At 38.9% G+C, this 17,358-nt stretch overlaps 1 protein-coding gene across 4 annotated transcripts in view; it reads right to left on the minus strand.

The window, feature by feature from the left end:
• MED1 (mediator complex subunit 1) overlaps positions 1-17,358 on the minus strand; it is a 31,456-nt gene that overhangs the window by 6,758 nt on the left and 7,340 nt on the right. For all 4 annotated transcript variants that reach the window (XM_082704896.1, XM_082704898.1, XM_082704895.1 and 1 more), the window contains exons 3-16: positions 17,079-17,157; positions 14,530-14,584; positions 14,296-14,428; positions 13,572-13,600; positions 10,543-10,614; positions 10,041-10,115; positions 9,489-9,562; positions 8,038-8,127; positions 6,867-6,978; positions 5,451-5,575; positions 5,076-5,194; positions 4,081-4,282; positions 1,877-1,972; positions 1,663-1,768 (exon numbers count right to left, since the gene is read on the minus strand). In XM_082704896.1, the coding sequence (XP_082561022.1) occupies positions 1,663-1,768; positions 1,877-1,972; positions 4,081-4,282; positions 5,076-5,194; positions 5,451-5,575; positions 6,867-6,978; positions 8,038-8,127; positions 9,489-9,562; positions 10,041-10,115; positions 10,543-10,614; positions 13,572-13,600; positions 14,296-14,428; positions 14,530-14,584; positions 17,079-17,157 (1,367 nt within the window). The remainder of the gene's footprint in view (positions 1-1,662; positions 1,769-1,876; positions 1,973-4,080; positions 4,283-5,075; positions 5,195-5,450; positions 5,576-6,866; positions 6,979-8,037; positions 8,128-9,488; positions 9,563-10,040; positions 10,116-10,542; positions 10,615-13,571; positions 13,601-14,295; positions 14,429-14,529; positions 14,585-17,078; positions 17,158-17,358) is intronic.

Below are 17,358 nucleotides of genomic sequence, written 5' to 3' on the forward strand. Positions count from 1 at the left end.
TGTCAGATAAATAAATTCTTTTTAAAAAAATAAATAAATTTTAAAAATAAGTAAATAAAATAAAATGCCAGAGCTCTGAGCAAATTCATTCTAAAAAGAATCTGTATCAGTAGGCAATCTCAAAACCTCTTTTGAAGCACTACCAAAAACCAACCAAACCAGAAACATAAACAAGAGTACAAATTAGATGTCATACTGAATCAAAAAAAAACTGATAATAATGAACTCAGTAAGACGGGGAGCCTGGGTGGCTCAGTGGGCTAAAGCCTCTGCCTTCAGCTCAGGTCATGATCCCGGGGTCCTGGGACTGAGCCCTGCATCGGGCTCTCTGCTCAGCAGGGGGCCTGCTTCCCCCTCTCTGCCTGCTACTCTGCCTACTTGTAATCTCTCTCTCTGTCAAATAAATAAATAAAAATCTTAAAAAAAAAAAAATGAACTCAGTAAGAAAATGCCTTCCTTTGGGGCTTCACATGTGATTAATAGGATATGCTATTTCTCTTGATTTTTTTTTTTTTTTTAAGATTTTATTTATTTATTTGACAGAGAGAGATCACAGTAGACAGAGAGGCAGGCAGAGAGAGAGAGGAAAGCAGGCTCCCCGCTGAGCAGGGAGCCCGATGCGGGACTCGATACCAGGACCCTGAGATCATGACCTGAGCCGAAGGCAGCGGCTTAACCCACTGAGCCACCCAGGTGCCCGCTATTTCTCTTGATTAATGAACCACTAGAATAATCCCTTGAGCCAACAAATTCTAAACCTTAATGGCTAAGATCATCCCAAACCTATACTGTGAAAAATGCTATTACTGGTATAAAATCTTGATTATTTTAAAGCAAAGCACTATCTATCTTACAGATAAATTTAATAATGTATTTTCTAAAACACTCTGCTCTAGAACATTTTAGCAACCTTTATTAAAAGACCAAATAGTAATATTTTAGGCTTTTGAATATCACGTGGTTTCTGTCCAACTATTCTGCCATCTTAGTTCAAAAGACACCATGGGGGGACAATAAAAAAAGGCACCATGTACAATATATAGGGATGCATGGGTGGCTCAGTCAGCTGATGTGATCAGGTCATGATCTCAGAATCCCAAGATAAAGCCCCAAATCAGACTCCATGCAGCAGGGAGACTTCTGGGGATTCTCTCTCTCCCTCTGCCCCTCCCCACCCCGCACACTCTCTCACTCTAAAAAAAAAAAAAAAACTAAAAAAAAAAGGCACAGACAATATATAAATGAACACATGGGGCTATGGTCCAATAAAATTTATTCACAAAACAGACCACAAGCACCTATTCTAGAAAAATCCAAAATTACATATTAAAGTTTCTGGGAAGCAGACTGGCTTAAGTATCTTCCCACATGCCAACATTTGACATACTACATATGTTAAAAAGTGTTGCAAAGTTGGGGGGGAACCCTACATCTTATTTCAGCTGTCTCCTCCTAAAACAACCTTAACACTGGACCTAAAGTTACCTACCTTATTTCCTATTACTCTCAGAATCAAAAAACCAAAGCTTACATTGCTTTTGAATCTCAAAGCAGAGAAAGGTGAATTCAAAGCTGTGACTAAATTCTTTCTTCCTAATTCCCATTCACTCTGATACTCAAAACAGCATTAATGGGACTCTGATGGAAAAGGGCCAGTGCTACCTTTGAACAACTTTGGCAATGAAGTCATCTGTGCAGATGAGTGCATCTGACAGCCCCTTGTACAGTTTACAGCTCACATGTGTTGAGTCCTGCACATCCATTACCACTGAAAGACAAAATATGTAAGAGTTGAGAGAAATTCAGTTTCTGACTTCAAAAAGAAGATAAATGGACCAAACCACTGCCTTAAGAATAGTGCTCCTTCACAACTCACCACACACCAGGGAGTCATTCACAGGGTGCTGAAAAGATATGCTGAAACGGGACTCTGAGAGAGGACATACTTCAAATTGGAGGAGGCCAGGAGAATCTAAAAGGCAAAGTAAAGGATCATAAAATAATCAACCAGATAAAAGACTAGACACTAGTAAATAATAATCCCTAAGTATACAGAACGAAATTCTGTCTCCTTAGAAACTAAATCCCAGGGGTACCTGGGTGGCCCAGTCATAAGTGTCTACCTTCGGCTCAGGTCATGATCCCAGGGTCCTAGGATCAAGCCCAACATCAGGCTCTCTGCTCAGCGGGGAGCCTGCTTTCCCGCTCTCTCTGCCTGCTTCTCTGCCTACTTGTGATCCCTGTCTGTCAAATAAATAAATAAAATCTTTTTAAAAAAATTTTATTTATTCATTTGACAGAGAGAGAGATCACAAGCTGGCTTCTCCCTCTCCCTCTACCTGCTGTTCCCCCTGCTTGTGCTCTCTCCATCAAATAAATAAATAAAATCTTTAAAAAAATTAAAATCATATCCATGGGGTGCCTGGGTGGCTTAGCTGGTTAAGCAGCCAACTCTTGATTTTGGCTCTGGTCATGATCTCAGGGCTCTGAAGGGAGTCTCCTTGAAGGTTCTCTCCCCCTCTCCCTCTGCCCTTTCCCCTGCTTGTGGTCTCTCTAAAATAAAAAAATCTGTAAAGTAAGTAAATAAATAAAATGACATCCTTATGCCAAATACACATATAATACCTAACTATCATCATAGGTCGTTAAGCCAAATATACTGGCAGCCCAGAGAAAAGGATCACATACTTTCTTGGGAGAAAGCACACATCTTGCAGGACTAACTTAATAACTATCTTACAAAAACTATTTCCAGATGCCCTCAAACTAGTTGGAGAATTCTCCCAGGATTCAAATACATGAAATAGAAAGGTCATAAGCACACCTGCACACATGCAGTGTCATTACTCTCTCTAATAGTTCTCATTTCTAAAGCAGTCTTTTTTTTTTTAAGATTTTATTATTTATTTGAAAAACTGAGCAAGAGAGAGAACATAGCAGAGAAGGGCAAAGGGAGACAGAAATGCAGATACCCCGCTGAACAGGGAGCCCAACATGGGGCTCGATCCTGGGACTCCAAGATCATGACCTGAGCTGAAGGCAGACACTTAACTGACTAAGCCATCCAGGCAACACTCTAAAACAATTCTTTTTTTTTAAGATTTTATTTATTTGAGAGAGAGACAGTGAGAGAGAGCATGAGCAAGGAGAAGGTCAGAGAGAGTAGACTCCCCATGGAGCTGGGAGCCTGATGCGGGACTCGATCCCCGGACTCTGGGATCATGACCTGAGCCGAAGGCAGTCGTCCAACCAACTGAGCCACCTAGGGATCCCCGTCTAAAACAATTCTTATTCCCAAAAAAGAGATCTTCTGATTTGCCTTCTTTGTTTCTTTTTTGCCTGCCATTCACACTAATACAGCTCTCTCAATGAGGTGCTTTACAACTAAGGTAAAAAATTAACTATAGTTTATAAGAGCAGCTAAAAGTTTCATCAGGGATTCTAACAGCAGACTGTTTGAAAAATATCAGCATTCCAGAATCTTAGGAGAAAAAGAAAAGGGCATGGGTCTTACCCCTTTTTAAGCTATATGCTTAAGTTCCCCAAAGAACGGGAACAGGAAACACTCAGGCAGGACTAAAAGATGGCAAGCACTGTCATAACCACCTAAAATTTAAATCTCAAGAAATTATCTCTGGGCCACCTGGCAGAGCATGCAACTCTTGATCTTGGGGTTATGAATTAGAGATTCCTTAATAAAGAGAGAAAGAAAAAGAAAGAAATCATCTCTTCCCATAGCATCCCAAGTTCTACCTTCTATACCTATTGTAAGATTCAGGCCTGTAGGTACCTAATTATATTACTGTATGCAGAAAAAGAGTTAAGTCCACTATAAAAAACAAACAAAAAAAACCCACAGTGGTTTCCAAATGCCAATTTATGGATTAGTTCCATCATAATTATATGTGGAGCTTAAACTAGATTCCCAACTCCTCCCACTGAGGTTCTAATTCAGTTCACTTGCAATTGGAAACCAGTTATAAAAGCTCCACAGAAGATATGATAAGCCACCAAATTAGAGAACCATGAGAACAAACAGTTTCCGTTTGCCAGTAGGTATATCAAAAGGAAAGGCAATACCTTCTTTCAGAATAGTTCTTTTGACACAACTTCCTATTAGGGTGTTATAGGCCACTTGATGTCTGATCAGATTTAGGATAAGAGGAACTCGGCCAGGGTGCTGAAAGGTGATTTTGCTAACTAGGGTTCCCTGTAGACTTCTGCCATCTGGAAGAGGAGCATCCTTGTTGAGGAAATAGCAGTGCTGCTGACCTGGAAGAGCCTGGGCAAAAAGAACAAAGGAAATGAGCACTATTTACTCACCCATCGTGCTCCAACCACAAAATATCCTGGGAAAAACCACTACTCCTCAAAATCACCAGCAGTTTCTCAGTGAATAATAAAAATCCCCAGTGAATTCTTTGGTCAGCTAATGTTATAAAGGCCGATTACTCACTTGGCCGAAAAGACCCCTTTTCTATAAATGTTCTATTAGTGGTTTCCTAACCCAACAAAATTATAAACTATATAAAAATCTATATAAAAGAGCCCCTAAACTATAAGTGCAAAATCCCTATTTTTAATAAAATACCTTGTATAATATATTTGTAACACAATCAGAATTTGGGAACTACTACTTTAGACTTTCCTCAAACATTCAAATAAATTCAAGTCCAGATGAGGTTTTGGAATCCTCCTTATTTTATTCATTCTAGCACTTTCTTCTCTGTATGTACTTGAAAAATGTTTTCAGATTAAAGCTCATGACACTTAAAAGAATTACACATTAAGAATTCTTAACGGCTACTTACAAACTTATAAAAGTTCAGGATACTATTAAGAGAATTTCATCTGAAATGTTGGCCATGAAATGTACATTGTTACTTCCTGACTTGGAAGCTCATGTTCTTTTTCTTCGTATGTTTCAGAAATTTCTGTAATTTCCTGCCTGAATGAGGAACTAGGATATGATCCAGTAGTCCAAAGGAACGTTTCTGACCTCAGTAATCCTATAAAGGAAGATTCTGATCATAGGTTCAAATATAACCTACAACAATCTATGGAGCCTTACTTACAGCATAAAATCGCATGTTGTGATTCAAAGGTATGGGGTCCGGGTCCTTTGACAGCTCAAATTGAGTGATTAGTTCATAAAGGGGTACATAAGTTGGTTGAGTTTCAAACAATGGAATTCCTGGAAAAATAAGGATCAACCTAAGGATCACAATAACATCAAAATGTTGACAGCTCAGTTTTCCTTTCATGACTTCTATTTCATTCATCCATTTATTAAAAAAGTACTTACTGAGCATTTACTAGTACAAAGCACCATGACATTTATACCCATCAGTACTTCTTTGAGGCCAAGACTGAAAGTCTAAGATCATCTGAATTTGAAGTTTGTTTTTCCAATTTTTAACAAGAATTAGTTCTTGATGCTTAAAACTCACCTGTGCAGTTCTGAAGCTTCTGAACAAATGCTCTAGATACTGGGATTGGCTGGGGAAATTTCAAGAAGAAACAGGCAGGAAGATCAACACTGTTGGCACTGGTGATAGAGGAGAAGGAGGGGGTCCTTAAAAAAAAAAAGGAGGGGGTTGGTTGGATTTTGACTTCATATAAAAATGAAAAATCTAAACACCCATTCTTAAATATGCCCATATCATTTAACAAAAGCCTATCAAAGGTTCGCTCTTTTGGGGTACCTGACTGGCTCAATCGCTAGAGCATAGGACTCTTGGTCTTGAGGTCATGAGTATGAGCCCCACACTGGGTGTAGAGATTACTTAAATAAATTCTAAAAAAAAGGTTTAAAAAAGTTCACTTTTGGGGCACTTGAATGGCTCAATCAGTTAAGCATCCATCTGACTTTTTTTTTCAAGATTTTATTTATTTATTTGACAGAGAGAGAGGGATCACAAGTAGGAAGAGAGGCAGGCAGAGAGACAGAGGGGGAAGCAAGGCTCCCTGCTAAGTAGAGAGCCCAATGTGGGGCTCGATCCCAGGACCCTGAGATCATGACCTGAGCCAAAGGCAGAGGCTTAACTCACTGAGCCACCCAGGTGCCCCTCTCCCTGACTCTTGATTTCAGCTCAAACCATGACCTCAGGGCCATGGGATCAAGCTCCGAAATGAGCCCAGCATCGGACTCTGTGCTCAGTGCGGAGTCTACTTGTCCTCCCTCTCCTCCTCCCCCCTGCTAGTGTGCACACATGCACACACATGCTCTCAAATAAATAAATGATAAATAAATCATAAAAAAAGCTCACTCTTTTAACTTTCTTCCCCCAGCTGCAAAACATCTTATTTATTAACCCTAAAGTATTTAATCAAGCATCTATCTTGAGTCTCTAGTTAGTATTCCAATCAACAGAAGCCCCATGATCAACATAAGGAAAAAAAGCAGTCATTAAACCCCTGGAATTACAAGTAGTACAATTCTTCTCTTTCTCTCTCAGGATAGACAATGTGTTCTATAAACAGACTTCACAGAGCAACATTCAAATAGATGATGAAAAGAGAAATTAAATGGATAAAATAAAAAAATCAATCTCTAGAAAGTCAAGTGAGGAAAGAGGCAAGTCAAAGTAATACTTGTTTCAGGGGCGCCTGGGTGGCTCAGTGGATTAAGCCTCTGCCTTCTGCTCAGGTCATGATCTCAGGGTCCTGATATCAAGCCCCGCATAGGGCTCTCTGCTCAGAAGGGAGCCTGCTTCCTCCTCTCTCCCTGCCTGCCTCTCTGTCTACTTGTGATCTCTGTCTGTCAAATAAATTAATTAATTAATTTAAAAAAAAAAAGTAATACTTGTTTCATACTGGGCTTGAAGTTGAAAAAATGAACTTTGCTAGGATTATACTTAACTTACCACTTGTTGTCAACTGGATGTGACCCCATAATTAATGGTGCAATTGGGAGTTTATACATAGCAGACGTTCCCTCAATTGTCACTGATGCGTTCATGCCCAACGATCGAGGAACTGAGAATAGGAAAGAAAAAGAGTATTCTCCAAAGTAACACAAATTACAAGGATCTTAACATTTAAAAACAAAAATCAGGCTAACTTCTGCTAATCTGTCAGCCCTAATTTGCCAGATAATACCTCTACAACCAATGTTTCTGTCAGTAAATAAAACAAAATATAGGAAACAATGCAGTCCAAAGAAAAAAAAAATTTAAAGCCTCATTACCAACACTTAATTATTTTCTCCAATTCCAGAATGCATTTAAATAGAATTATGATTATAGAATAGTCAATGACTTAAGTTACAACAAAGGGACCAAATGAAGTATTAAGCCGTTTCTCACTGTTTCAGTGTATTAAAATGCAAACGGGGGTGCCTGGGTGGTTCAGTTGGTAAAGCATCTGACTCTTGATCTCATCTAAGGTCTTAACCTCAGGGTTGTGAGTTCAAGCTTCTCCTTTGTTCTAATAAGAAATAAAATTTTAAAAATGCAAATAGAGGGGCACCTGGGTGGCTCAGCAGTTAAAGCCTCTGCCTTTGGCCCAGGTCATGTCCCAAGGTCCTGGGATCAAGCCCCGCATTGGGCTCCCTGCTCTGTAGGGAGCCCCCCTACACCCAACTCTGCCTGCCTCTCTGGCTGCTTGTGATCTCTGTCTCTCAAATAAATAAACAAAATCTTAAAAAAATAATAAAAAATAAAAAATGCAAATAGAAAATAATATCCATTATTGTATTCTTTAGTGAGTTGGCTAATCTCTTCACCTTTGATTAAAGGGGATTATTTCAAGTCAAATGGTTTACGCCTTTTCATTCATTCATTTACTTGTTCAAAAGCACCTGTTAAGCTTTTATTATTATATGTATGTACACATACATGTATATATACTTAAGAGTATGTGTGTATGTGAATCAGATGCAAAATCTGACAGGAACAGCAAACTTTGGTAAGATGGCAAACTTATTACAAAGTAGCAAATCAGGAAATACACAGCCAGGCTCAGGCATTCAAATTATTTTAAATATTTTTAAAACACTGAGCAAAACCTTCAGTTGCTTTTCAGTTAAAGTCTTACCATTATTCTCATGCAAAATGATGGGAGATGTAGTCTTATCATCCAGCAGGTCAGAAGGAGAGGCATAGTACTTCAAATTCATTAAATGACCTACACAAAATAAAACATCACTATTTTTATTAGGTAAATTGCAAACAAAAACGTTCCTATTTTTACAAAACTATATATGAGAGAGTAATTTCATATGCTCCAAAACAACTTATGAGATATGATGGAAGCCTAAATATTGAATCTAATGGCAATAATTTACTTCACAGTTTAAAAGTGTAACGGGGGTAGAGGGCACCTGGGTTGGCTCAGTTGGTTAAGTGATTGCCTTTGGCTCAGGTCGTGATCCTGGCATCCCGGGATTGAGTCCGGGCTCCCAGCTCAGTAGGAGTCTGCTTCTCCCTTGACCCTCTCCCCTCTCATGCTCTCTCTCACTCACTCTCTCTTGAATAAATAAAATATTTAAAAATATATATATAACAATAATAATAAAATAAAAATGTAACTGGGGGAAGGCAGGTATTAACACCTTAGAAACCATTTAAAAATAAACAAAGGACTGGTAATTTTCTCCCTCTGCTTATAACCCAAGGTATAAATGTAATGACTCCTTAACTAAAATAAAACATTTTTACATTTTTCAGGGTGCCTCAGTGGCTCAGTGGGTTAAGTGATCGACTCTTGATTTCCGCTCAGGTCATGATCTTGGCTCCGTGCTCAGCAGGAAGTCTGCTAGAGATTCTCTCTACCTTTCCCTCTGCCCTTTCCCCCGCACATGCACTTGCACACTCTTTCTGTGTCTCTCACAAATAAATGAATAAATCTTTAAAAATAAATTAACAAATAGGGGAGCCTGGATGGCTCAGTCGATGAAGTGTCTTGTCTTCAGCTGAGGTCATGATCTTGGGGTCATGAGATGGAGTTCCACATGGGCTCCTTCCTCAGCAGGGAACCTGCTTCTCCTTCCCCCTGCCTGTGTGCACACTCTCTCTCGCTCTCACTCTCTGACAAATATATAAAGTATTTTTTTTTTTAAGATTTTATTTATTTATTTGACAAGACAAGTAGGCAAAGAGGCGGGCAGAGAGAGAGGAGGTAGCAGGCTCCCTGCTAAGCAGAGAGCCTGAAGTGGTGCTCGATCTCAGGACCCTGAGATCATGACCTGAGATGAAAGCAAAGTCTTAACCCACTGAGACACCCAGGCACCCCTAAGTAAAGTCTTTAAAAAATAAAATGAAATTGGGACGATTGGGTGGCTCAGTTGGTTAAACGTCTGACTTTGGCTCTGGTCACGATTCCAGGACCCTGGGACTGAGTCCCCCCATTGGGCTTCCTGCTCAGTGGGCAGTCTGCTTCCCCCGCTGTCTGCTGCTCTCTCTGACTTGTACTCTCTCTGACAAATAAATAAATAAAATCTTTTATAAATAAATATTTTTCAAAGTAAGCAAAGTAGAATCACATACCCCCACTTCTTGGAGTAAGATAGCCAACACTTCCATGAAGAATCTTATCCAAGGGACCAGCATTGGTTGCCTTCCTGTGAGACAAATGATCTATGTTTGCTTGTATTTAAGCCCTGAAGGTATTAGTGCACAATGCCCTAATAAGAAGCTGTTAAAAGTCTTAGAATACTATCTTAATAAGTTGTTCTATAACTGGACGTATAACAATTATATTTCACTTTTAAGGTAAAGAGATTATTTACAAGTATAAACCAGTTTGTAATATGGTGAACAAAAATTACAACTAGACTATTATTTATAGATGTGAGGCCAGGTTTGACAAGTCTTCAAATAAAACTGATGGAGTATCAACCAACAACTTAGACATACTGAGAAAATGAAATGCAATCATTTGGGAAGTAAAAGGAGATGGACAAGATATACGATATAGGTAAAATACATAATATTATGCAGCTGTAAGGTAATATAGTACCCTAGCAACCCCCTAGCTGAAGAGCTTTGAGAACAAAGTATCCCAGGGTCATATGGAATTGACACTTGAGCCCGTCTTACCAATACATAACTGCCATTTTAGATAGGTCCTGTTCTAAGGATTGGAGAGCCAGGTACATTTTAGTCTTCAGTTTGCTAGAACGTAGATAAAGAGAACAAGAGTCAAACAGCTGAAAAATATATACCTACACATACATACAAACAAACATTAACATAGCCTAGAGGGCAATTCTGTTTGAAAGAGCCAGGCTAGTTAACAGAATCCCAGGTAGGTTAAAAATAAAAATGATGAGCCAGTTCCACAACTAATTACTTTTCAGCTTAAAAATCACTATGTTGAAGACATCTCAAGGATTTAGTCTCTTTTAGCATTATATCCATTAATACAGAATTTACTTCAAATACCTTCAAAAGATATAAAGTTGGAAGCTATAGGTAGTCAGTATGAAAAGAAATCACAAATAAGATAGGGCAGAAGACTTGGTAAATTTCCAAGCACAAAATGGTTTTACATCTATACTGATTTTTCCAACAAAAGCAAAAAATTTTTAAAAATACTTACTTGTCCCCTGGAAGGTTATAAAGATTAACAAGACCCTTAAGGTGCTTAGAAAATTCATCAAAATTTTTTTCCCTATAAGGAGTTCGGGGGAGAGGGAAGAGAATAAAACATACAATTACTACTCAATCTTAATGCAAAGCGTCAAAAATCATGGCTACCTAAAACTAATTTTAATAATTTGGTTTGTTCTTTTCTCCCCAAAGTTTTCTAGAGTCAATCAAAAGTAGCAAAAGAAAATGAAATGCTGGGATGCCTGAGTGGCTCAGTTGGTTGAGCAGCTGCCTTTGGCTCGGGTCATGATCCCAGCGCCCTGGGATTGAGTCCCGCGTCGGGCTCCTTGCCCTGCGGGGAGCCTGCTTTTCCCTCTGCCACTCTGTCTGCCTGTGCTCTCTCTCTCTCTGACAAATAAATAAATAAAATCTTTAAAAAAAAAAAAAAAAAGAAAATGAAATGCTTTCCTTTCTCTATCCCATTTATCTAGAGAAGGTACTTGTAAGCACTATAAAGACAGTCAAAAAGACCTACTAATTCATATGCTCCAATAATTCAATCCTAACCAATGAGACTTGGTTGAAATAAATCATTTTCTTTTCCCCTTATATGTAACTAAGATGACTGGATGTCATGAGGAAAACAAATTTTTGATTGGAGAGGAAATGGAAATAAATAAATAGGGAAGATAGAACACTTGCATGAATGTATTCGGCAACCTAAAAGCAGAGAGGAAAATGAACACCTGGAGAGAGGGAGGAGACCTAGAGTAAAGGAGATGAGTACTATGGAGACAAACCACAAAATGTTCATATGACTAGACCTGCTCCAGGAAAAAGAAACTACTACTTAGACCCCTCGCATCCTAGAACTCAATATTCAGGCTTGGATTCTTAGTCAATTGGGTTCTGTGGGCAGGCTCAGCAATCCAACACAACACAACTCAACAATTCTAATTCTCTGTATCTTTTTTCAAACTAAAAAAAAAAGTCTCTTGAAAGCTAAATTGCCCTAACAGTGTCAGATATTTGGTCAGGCAAAAATTGAACACTTAGTGCCCAAAATACCCCCTATCTTAAAATCATTATCTATACCAAGTGACTAAAAATAGCATGTAGGGACACCTGGGTGGCTCAGTGGGTTAAGCCGCTGCCTTCGGCTCAGGTCATGATCTCGCGTCCCAGGATCGAGTCCCACATCGGGCTCTCTGCTTGGCAGGGAGCCTGCTTCCTCCTCTCTCTCTCTCTGCCTACCTCTCTGCCTACTTGTGATCTCTCTCTGTCAAATAAATAAATAAAATCTTTTAAAAAAATAAATAAATAAATAAAAATAGCATGTAAAGGCTAATATTATTTCTGAGCTTCCCACTTCAAAACATACTTACAAATTAACTTTAGAACACCACCAGTTCATAAATTGGTGCCGTTTCCAACTTTAGATTAGAACCAGAAATATTGGCTTTCTGGACTATTCTGGCAACATACCTTTGCTAGACTTAACTAATTCAATGAACTCATAAAAGGGCTGTTTTTATGTTGCCAACTTTAAAAAAGTGGCTCAAATTTGGCACATTTGGCTATGAATACATCAAAATGATTACTGCAAAGGCCAAGTATAAAACTTATTTCCTCAACATTAACATCTTAAGCCATCTCCAGGTAGTATCTAAAAACTTTGCTGTATTTAAGACATAAAATTGATACCATGACTTTCTCAAAATCCCAGAAAGTAAATTTCTACTCGACTTAAAAGGAAAGGATAGGGGTGCCTGGGTGGCTCAGTGGGTTAAAGCCTCTGCCTTTGGCTCAGGTCATGATCCCATGATCCTGGGATTGAGCCCCGCATCGGGCTCTCTGCTCGGCAGGGAGCCTGCTTCCTCCTCTCTCTCTCTCTGTCTGCCTGCCTCTCTGCCTACTTGTGATCTCTGTCAAATAAATAAATAAAGGGGCGCCTGGGTGGCTCAGTAGGTTAAAGCCTCTGCCTTCGGCCCAGGTCATGATCCCAGGGTCCTGGGATCGAGCCCCGCATCGGGCTCTCTGCTCAGCAGGGAGCCTGCTTCCTCCTCTCTCTCTGCTTGCCTCTCTGCCTACCTGTGATCTCTGTCTGTCAAATAAATAAATAAAATCTTTAAAAAATAAAAAAAATAAAAAAATAAAAATTTTAAAAAATAAATAAATAAATAAATAAAAATCTTTAAAAGAAAAGGATAATCCAGGGGGAAATACCATCAACTACTAAGAAACTCTTGAAGTCTGGCACTTCTATGATGGGAGTTTATCACACATATACCTTAAACGTAAAACAATTTTTCTCAAAATGAAAAAAAGTTCTTTCCGTGGTATAAACTCAATTTTCTCAAAAGACTTCTCTGACTCAATAATTAGGTTCTATTTATTTTTGTTGCACACAGAATTCTTGAGGCTAGATCAGTAGTTTTCAACCCAAAGTGATTGTCCTCCAGGGAACATATGAAAATATTGACATATTTTTGATTGTCACGTCAGGAGATACTACTGGCAAATAGTGGGGAGAGATGAAGGACACAGTTCAACATCCTACAATGCACAGGGTAGCCCCCTAGAGCAAAAAGTTTTCCAATCCAAACTGTCAGTGCTACCAACGCTGAAAAACCCTGGGATAGATGGAGCAGGTTAAGAAGCCAAGGTAAGGGGCACCTGGGTGGCTCAGTGGATTAAGCCTCTGCCTTCGGCTCAGGTCATGATCTCAGGGTCCTGGGATGAAGCCCCCATTGGGTTCTCTGCTCAGTAAGGAAGACTGCTCCCCACCCCGTGCCTGCCTCTCTGCCTACTTGTGATCTCTCTCTCTCTGTCAAATAAAATAAAATAAATAAAAATCTTAAAAAAAAAAAAAAAAAAACCCAAGGTAAGTCAGTTCTGAAGGTGAACAAATACAGACTCTGAAAAATCCTGATCCAAGAAAATAAATATTTTCTTCAGGAGAGTAACTTCTGATAGGCCTCAAGACTAGCTATAAAGAAGAGCACTGTCAATATCAGAATATAAATGTCATTTACCTACCTTAGCTGCTGCACAAGTTCTGGACAGCTCTGAAATTAAAGAAATCATGTTAAAACTTTAAACTACTTTAAGGCGTCTGAAGACATCAAAAATTTTTCTTTTTTTTAAAGCACATGCTTTATAACAAAAACATTAAAACTACAGAAAATCCTTATATTAAGATATCAAAAAGCATCTTCTTCCTACTTAGTAAACCATAGGGGTGGGGTGGGAAATTAAAGATCAAAATATATGATCTAGTTTATAAAGAAATCAACTTTCAATAGCTTGTTTAGAACATTAGGACCTCTTTTTAATGCCATCCTTAGGGTCCATATTCAACTGGTTACACACGTTAAACATTCATCTCTATTACAGGCTTTTTCAGAGACGTTAGTTATGTGTAAGATTATCTGTCCTTGATTATTAGCTTGTTGAGGACAGGAATTTTAAGGAACTTTGTATCCCCAGCACCTATTGTTCAACTGCGGCTCATGTTTGTTGATATGAAATGGAAAGCGTTCCTCTAGTGTCTCCACTTGTCAAAGCCTTTGGATGATGTCAGAGATGGACCCATGTTATTCTAAATTCTAGAGCTACGGGTATTATAGCCAATCACACCATCGCTACAGTGGCTCATGAAAAAATCTAAACCCAAGCTATTTCAAACCCCAACAATTCATTTTAAAATTAATGTCCCTAAGTAAACCCCCACAGATTCCAGTGAAATATCAACAACACATACCACAGGATTCTCCCCATGGTGAGCCACTTTTACATCACAAAGCTGTCCTGCAGGATCTAACTGCACTTCCACATAGAACATATCTGACGTGATGTAACATTCAGTGCCACTGGCACTGAGATGAGAGCCCAGTCTAGCAGGAACAAATCAAAACAAAAATTAATAGAAGACACAAATAAAGCCACCCAAAGTCAACACTAAGTTAAATACTTCTACCAAAGATAGACTACTTACCCATTCTGTCTTGCTATAGACTCTAAGCGGTCAGTCATTGCTGGTAAAGATGTTACTAGGAAAGGGTAAAAAAAGGGAAATCACCAAAATGCTCCAAATAACTTAAATTTTATTCTTCAAAGACCGAAACATCCTAAGGATTATATCCATCCCTCCAAGCCGTTACATTCAATAGTTCAAATGCTTATAATTTGTACAAGTTCATTAGTAAGACTCAGCTATGACCTAGGCAGTAATAAGGGTCAAAAAAAAAAAAAGATCTATTTGAGGGGTGCCTGGCTGGCTCAGTTGGTAAAGCATGTGACTCTTGATCTTGGGGTAGTGAATTTGAGCCCCTTGTTGGGGGGGCTTATTTAAAAAAAGACCTCTATTTGAGAAAACTATTGGACCTTTCTCCTCTCCCTTCTGCATTGCTCATTTGGGATAAGTTATCTTTAACTTCAAAAAGACACATGTATCTGTTCACACTAGAGTAAGGAAGATTAACATCAAAACCAAACCAGCATTAAAACAAATATTCAAGGTTTGCCTGGGTGACTGAGTGATTAAGTATCTGCCTGCCTTGCACTCAGGTCATGATCCTGAGGTCCTGGGATCGAGTCCCCCATTGGGCTCCTTGCTCAGGAGGAAGCCTGCTTCTCCCTCTGCCTGCCGCTCCTCCTGCTTGTGCTCCCTCTCTCTCTGACAAATAAATAAATAAAATCTTTTTTGAAAAGTTAAAATATTCATAGCAGCATTATTCACTATAGCCAAATGGTGAAAACAAACCAAACGTCCATTCAAGGATGAAATGAAGAAATAAAATGTATATACATAAAAATGTTATTTAGCTTTTTCAAAAAAGGAAATTCTGATACATGCCACAACATGTATGAACACTAAAGACAGTATGCTAACTGAAAAGCCAGTCACAAAAGGACAGATACTGTTTGATTCCACTTATATGAGGTATTCAGAGTAGACAAATTCTTTTGTTTTTTTTTTTTCAGAGTAGACAAATTCTTGAAGAAAGTAGAATGATGGTAATCAATGGCTGAGGAGAGGGAGAAAGAAGTTATTAATGAGTCCAGAGTTTCAGCTTGGGAAGATGAAAAAGTTCTGAAGATGGATAGTGGTGGTGATGGCTACACACAATGTGAATGTACTTAATGCCACTCAACTATAACTTAAAATGGTTAAAATGGTGAAGTTTATGTTATGTATATTTTACCACAATTTAAAAAAAAAAAAACCAGCTTCTGCCTCTGTATACTATGGTTATTTCCACGGACTGGGAAGGGCTACCAGAGTTTTTCAACATTGAGACACTGTGTTGAGATGGAAGAAGCAAATGTGGGATCCTCTACATTCTGATGAACTAAACAAGGATTATTAACCATTAGAGAAGGAACTGTTAGAAGGGGCAATGAAGGCTGTAGAAACCCACTCTCAGACTCGAGATTTCAAAGGAAACCCAAGGGGGAAAAAAAACAATATTCAACTGAATCAGGTTCATTCGTGATGGATCAGAGTAAAATCGGTTTTTAATTTTTTCCCTGAAAATACACAGAACTAGTATGAATATTCAAGCTCATGATTTAAATTTTATTTCCTTCCCTGAAAACACTGTCCGTAAACAATGTAAAACTCTTTTATTAGAGTTGAAATGTCCATCTTCTTACCGTGAGTTAATTAAAAGAGAACATGTGAAGGAAAAAAAGAACTTTTCCCTGCTATCTTATAAAGCATCATTAACTTTTGAATCTCTACCAGCCTCCAAGATGGATCAAAAATAAATCTTTTGGGGCACCTGGTGGCTCAGTGGGTTAAAGCCTCTGCCTTCGGCTCGGGTCATGATCCCAGCATCCTGGGATCTAGCCCCACATCGGGCTCTCTGCTCAAAGGGGAGCCTGCTTGCCCTACTCTCTCTGCCTGCCGCTCTGCCTACTTGTGATCTCTGTCAAATAAATAAATAAAATCTTAAAAAAAAAAAAATCTTTCAAAAGTTCAGGTAAGAGGGCACCTGGGTGGCTCAGTTCGTTAAGCAGCTGCCTTCGGCTCAGGTCATGATCCCAGGGTCCTGGGATGCAGTCCCGCATCGGGCTCCTTGCTCGTCAGGGAGTCTGCTTCTCTCGCTACCTCTACCTCTCTGCCTGCTTGTGTGTACTCTCTCTCTGGCAAATAATTAAAATATTTTTTTTAAAAGTTCAGGGAAGGGGCGCCTGGTTGGTTAAGCCACTGCCTTTGGCTCAGGTCGTGATCCCGGAGTCCTGGGATCAAGTGCCGCATCAGGCTCCAGCTCTGCAGGGAGTCTGCTTCTCCCTCTGACCTTCTCCCTCCTCATGCTCTCTCTCACTATCTCTCAAATAAATAGAATCTTTAAAAAAAAAAAGTTCAGGTAAGAGCTAATCTCAACTCCATAGTGAAAGCAAGGGTAATACCTAACATAGGAAGCTGATCTATCTCAACTTACTTTTCTTCTATTAAGTATAAAACAATCTTTTTATATTGGACATTTTAAGAGAGCATATTTCAAAAACATATTTCAAAGCATATTTCATATTACAAACCTTTGAGAGCTTTCTGCAAAGTCTCCAAACAGCTGACCAAATGTTGGTGCCCTCCAGAACTCATCACAACCCTCTTCTCCTGTTAAGAAAACACTTGAGGTAGAAATTAATGAAGTCAACAATGTTTCAGGTAAATGTACTTCTCCTAGTAGTAATGTTTCAGGATAATCCATAGACCAAATGCTATAGTCTATATACTCTATATACTCAAGATAATCTATAGACCCCTTTTACTCTATCCATTCATCCACAAAGAAAAGTTCATAAACATGGATACTTC

The sequence above is a fragment of the Mustela nivalis genome, assembly GCF_964662115.1.
Source record: "Mustela nivalis genome assembly, chromosome: 17".
Lineage (NCBI taxonomy): Eukaryota > Metazoa > Chordata > Mammalia > Carnivora > Mustelidae > Mustela > Mustela nivalis.